The following is a 5,587-nucleotide window of genomic DNA, read 5'->3' as shown; positions in this document are numbered from 1 at the left end:
TCATATTCTATGTAGTTCAAGTGTAATTAAGTGGAAAAGGACTAAAATAATAATGACGAGTTCTCCTAACAGCCTCTTGTAGCTCGCTCCAAAAGTGATTCAACCCCTCTACAACCTTCAGACACTTTATATACAGATTTAATTCTTCACGGCACAGATTCACCGAGGTGATGGAAACATTCCTCAGATGTTTTAGTCCATATTGCCATGACAGCATCACACAGCTGCAGATTTGATCAGCTGCACATCCATGATGTAAATCTCCTGCTGCACCACATCCCAAGAGTGCTCCGGTCAGGTGACTGTGGAGGTCACTAGAGTGCAGTGAACTGTCTCACACTTCCATGTGCCAGACACTCAGTACCAGACATCGTGTTTACTATATGGACTACACTCAGTCTCAAAATACAGTCCAAGGGAAACTGACTACAATATATAGGCACTTTTCTTGTCTGACCTCACTCTGTGTGTGTGTGTGTTTAAGTGGGAGGATCCTCCTCATGCATAGGGGGAAGTCCCCAGTCTGGCACTAAGTGTATATTTAAATTAGCTTCCACGCTGAAATACAGGCCTGTGTCACTCTCATCTTCAAATCAAGGATTCTCCCTCCGCGTCTTCATCTCGCTTGGTAAGTCATCTCTGCCAACATCATTAACAGCCTATAGCAGCGGCTCAAGTAAGATAAATGTGCTTCGTTAGCATTTGAAACGCAGGTGAGAATCAAATCCATTTATCGAGTGCTGGTTAAGTTCCCATAGAGGACCTTCATAACAAACCAAGCGGCTCGTTGAGGCTTTTATAACAAGAAACAATGTTTTCTATCAGTTTGAACGCAGTTTACGTCCTTCTGTAGATTCCAAACATCAAAACAATAAGAAACGCCCTCCATAAATAAGCACAGAAATGGCTAAGTGCATTTAAAAGGTACTCTGAATTCAGACGCTGGGGACTTTATGTGTTTCTGAAAGTTAAAGAGAGAACATACTGTATATGAATCCTGAATTAGACACAGAGTGCTGCTCGCTGGGGTGTGACGGATATACCCGGGCATTAGTCTTAGCGCTCTATGTGAAAGCAGCGCGGGGCGGAGGTGGTGTAGAGATCTGCATCTTTTTGCACTTGGATGACTCAGTGCTCACTGGAGCAAAGAAAAATATGCTTAAGAAGAAAGTACATGATTTCTAAAAGGATGCTGGTTGTAGCTATGCTAAGTTTTGCTCCAAAAATGTGTGGAAAACACAAAAAGAGGACAAAAACTGAGATATTTCTCAGTAAAGCCTCGATTTCTAAAATAATACAGTTTCACTGGGTCAAGGATGGAGCTAGCAGTCTAATCCACTACACTGCATACATTACATATCACAGCTGCTTTGCTTTCATATATATAAATACCAGAATAACACGCACATAAAATAACCAACATAATGTGTAGTTAGCCAATGCCACAGCTGCTTGTTTACAGCCACCCATCTTTTAAAAGTTTCTTTACAAATAAACTTTTCATAGAGATCAAGTCACAAAGACAGAAAGAAAATAATAAAACCATTTGTTTTGGTCCCTTTGTGTGTGTGTGTGTGTGTGTGTGTGTGTTTCAGTGTGAGGGTTATCAGGCCGATGGGTGGAGGCTGTGCTGAAGGTCAGTATCGGGATGCTTTGGTGGGGTGTATGGACTGTCTGGGGACATGTCAGAAATCACTTGTAATCAGCAGATGCAGAAGTTTCTGTGGTGAGAGCACACACATGCATTCACAGACACATGCAGGGGCATTTTTTTTAATGCAACTTTTCCAAGATTGCAACTTAAAATCCAGCTAGAATTACACACAAACTTGAAGACATATAGATGTAACATGTATTTTTGATATTTGACTTTCTTCCTGAAGGTAATAGCAACAGCAGAGATACTCTTAAACCCACACAGTTCAGTTTCTTACATGTCTTCTGCTTCTTCTCTCACGTTGTCTCCTTCTGCATCAGAGGCTGTAAATTGTAAGACTCAACCTGGCCACTACTACGATAAGCTGCTAAACAAATGTATAGAGTGTAAAGAGATCTGCGGCACACATCCTCCAGAATGCGCCCCACACTGCCAGAGTGAGTGCTGACCCCTCAGTGACCTTTGTCCTGATGGGGTTTTTCTGTGTTTTTAAACCTTAAAGAAGGAAGTATTGGAAAATATCAAAACTTTATCAAATTGTTCTGATTGACTAACATTGTTCAGAGCTTATATACCTGACATATGAATCTAGAAGCATTCAGTCAAAAGATCTGTCCTCCTTCTTTCCTAGCTGAAGTTGTCGCAGGACCCTCCACACTGAAAGACTCTGATATCCTCATCTACTCCCTGCTGGCTGTGTGCCTGGCGCTGCTGTTTTCTAGCTTGTTTCTGGCCTTTGTAGCCTTTCTTAGAGGAGGCAAGGCCAAAACTTCTAACCAAGGATCCACACAGGGCAGTCAATCCAAGAAGAAGAAAGAGAGCGAGGCCAGGCTGGGACAGGAGACTGGTATTCCAGCTGGGCAACTTGGAAAAAGCTCCAAAGGTTAGTCTGGAATGAACCAAAAAACCATTGGAAACGCTGAGCAGTTTAACGAGGGTCTGCCTTCTTCACTTATAGATATTCTAATGTCTCCGAGCTGCCCCGTTAACCTCGAGCCATCAGACGACTCCCTGCCAACAGAGACCTGCGTGTGTGTCCACTGCTTCCCCGACATGAACGTGCGAGGCCCGGCTCACAGCAGGACGCTCAGAGACCCTCCTGTGCTCTACCAGCAAGCTGTCCTCCAAAGAGCCCAGACCCAAAACGGAGGGGCTTGCTGGACGGAGCAGAGCTTCCGAACCTACGACATGAAGGTCCAGGAGGAGGCAGCAGTGGGATGAGTTTAGTGGTGCAAGTGAACTGGAATTAATTACCGTGTCTCTGATCCATCAGAGAAGGTTGTCGATATACTGGATATTTTGTTGGGGGTAAAAAAACAACAACAAAAAAACAAAAAAAACCCCTAAAAACGAAATGCTACAAACACCATCACAGTATGTGACAAATCAGTCCGTCACTATAAATATAATATGGACATAGCGTCTAGGTTGAATTTACTGACCACCAGGGGGCGAAACCAAGCCCTCAGCCTTGACCTTAACTGTACTCTTTTAAGCACTTGTTTAACACTTTCCGGAAAATCCTATAGCTCCATCACTCATTTCAGATCTTATGAAATCAAATATTAACTCAATTTCATGTGAATTTGGTGATTCTGAGAGCCAGAAAAGAGACCCAGAGTGTTATGACTGGTTAATGATCAGTCCCTCCCCTGATAACGTAGTCTCAAGACACAAAGATGGAGAGGGTGAAAATTCCCAGCTTTATAACAACAGTTCACAAACCGTTTTTTGACCTCTCAGTTCCTTCACTCATAATTTATACTGAAACCTTCACACTCACTTTTAATACAAAAACCGTAATTATATCTTTGCTGGAAAAATTGTCTGATTTTAAGGATTTTTATGGTGTGTGTGTGTGTGTGTGTACAGGTATTAACATCTTTGTGGGGACCAAACATTGGATGTTTACTATACTTGTGGGGACCGACAGCCCTTGTGGGGACCGATCTCGGTCCCAATGAGTTTGAAGGCTTTTTTGAGACTCAAATTGTTGTTTTAGTGTCGGGGTTACAATTAGGTTATGGTTACGTTTAGGGTCAGGGTAAGGCATTCATTTTTGATGGTCAGGGTTAGGGTAAGGGGTTAGAGAAACCATTACGTCAATGAGATGCCCCCACAAGGATATAAATACACATGTGCGTGTGTGTTGAAATTTGTCGCCTTTAAATTTGTGTTTCCAGTTCTTTTTCCAGCATGTTTTAAACCCTCATAAAAAACCTTCATAAGTAAGCACATGAAACCAAATCAATTTTACCCAAAGTGCACTTTTTAAAGGGTCAAATGATATAACAAATATGAAATTGATATGAAAGGTCTTATTATTATCTACATTTTGATAGTAGATGAGCCATCTTATCTACTAGTCATCTTTATGCTGTAAAAAACCAGCTGATTCTAAAGGGATCAGGTGGGAATGGTTTTTTTTTCTATATGTATCGACCCAATTGGGAAAACCGGGAATTAAAGGGAAATAACAGCAGGATGTCTGTGAAGGTTCTCAGTCATCCAGGTCATCGTAGTCAAAGGATGTTCAGGTTTCCCTCGACTGTGGTGTGAAAATAACACACTTGAACATGAATACAACTTTATGCTTCACTTCATATTTCCACATATGAAACATGCTTATAGGTTTTCTGTCATGTTGCTTTTGCTTAATGTCATTGTGAATGTGTAAATGTAAATCATCAGGCCGCATATTGCAATAGCTACAATGAATAAATATTGCCAGTCAAGCTTACAAGTGTGACTTTGTGACATCATGACTAGTTTTGAATATGACTGTGGATGTCAAGTGGCAACGTGAGTCAGCGTCCAAATTCAATTTTCAGGGTTTTTTTGTTTTATTTATATGGTGCCAAATCGCAACAGTTGCCTCAAGGAACTTTTTATTGTAAGGTAAAGAACCTACAATAATACAAAGAAAACAGAGAAAACCCACCAATAATTTGACTCCCTGTGAGCAAGAGTTTTGGTGACAGTGGGAAGGAAAAACTCCCTTTTAGCAGGATGTAACCTCCAGCAGAACAAGGCTCAGGGAGGGGCGGCCATCTGCTGTAACCATTTATGGGTGACCGAAAAAAAAAAAAAAAACCCCACATGCTGTGCAAGAGAGCCAAAGATGAATAATAATGTGGTTATGGGTAGTGTCATAACGGCTATACAGCATTTCAGAGGATTTACTCTGCTCTGGGTCTTCTAATAAGAATTTGAAGCGCTTGCTGTACACCGCTCCTGCGTCTGACTTTCGGACACGGTGGTCCTGACTTGACTTTTGTGAAAAACGGATATGGAGCATATTTTTAGCAATGCAGAAAGAGACTTTGTGACTCTGCTTTCCCCCAGTGGGTTTCTTTGCAAAGTTTCATACTGTTCTGCTATGAATTGCTGTTACAGCCTTATACCAAAGGGTACAAATATAATCGACACTTTAAGAGGTCAAGCAAGTGAAGGTCTCTTTAGCTTGTAAACGGCAGATGCAAACGAGCTATACCAACACGTTACATACCAACGATATGTGACAATTCGTCTGTATGTTACGCATTCTGAGGCATGAGAGCAGGTTGGAATGAACCTATAAATGTAAGGTTATGGTTAAGGTTAGGTTAGGACTGCAATAGAAAGCCACGAAGCGAATAAAAAGGGAAGTGCATTCGCTTCAATTAAGAATCTGGAGTGTTTCATAAGGATGCGGAAGGGTACCTTTCCCGTTACTATGACACGCCTCGAGCCGTGACAAATCGATGGTATGTTATGCGTCGGGAATGAGAACGCTCTGATTTAATTTAGAAACATTAAAACAATGAGAGCTGGAAAAAGTATTTGTAATTTCATTGATTTAAAGATGTGTTTGTTTTGTTTTTTTTACTTGTCAGTTATATAATTTGCTTTCTTTCTCCAAAAGAAAATATTTTGTTGGTTTTCTATTAA

At 41.2% G+C, this 5,587-nt stretch overlaps 1 protein-coding gene across 1 annotated transcript; it reads left to right on the top strand.

Annotated features, from left to right (window-relative positions):
• Positions 1–572: 572 nt before the first annotated feature.
• tnfrsf13b (TNF receptor superfamily member 13B) lies at positions 573–4,387 on the top strand. Its single transcript, XM_085415233.1, has 5 exons — positions 573–628; positions 1,596–1,726; positions 1,978–2,094; positions 2,289–2,540; positions 2,616–4,387. Exons 2-5 carry the CDS (start codon positions 1,615–1,617, stop codon positions 2,876–2,878), a joined length of 744 nt encoding a protein of 247 aa, XP_085271359.1. The 5' UTR covers positions 573–628; positions 1,596–1,614; the 3' UTR covers positions 2,879–4,387.
• The last annotated feature ends 1,200 nt before the right edge of the window (positions 4,388–5,587 follow it).

The sequence above is a fragment of the Rhamphochromis longiceps genome, linkage group LG8 (assembly GCF_057381845.1).
Source record: "Rhamphochromis longiceps isolate RC_006_pf linkage group LG8, R_longiceps_female_GT1.1, whole genome shotgun sequence".
NCBI classification, from domain to species: Eukaryota; Metazoa; Chordata; class Actinopteri; order Cichliformes; family Cichlidae; genus Rhamphochromis; species Rhamphochromis longiceps.
This window is presented reverse-complemented; position numbering and strand designations above follow the sequence as displayed.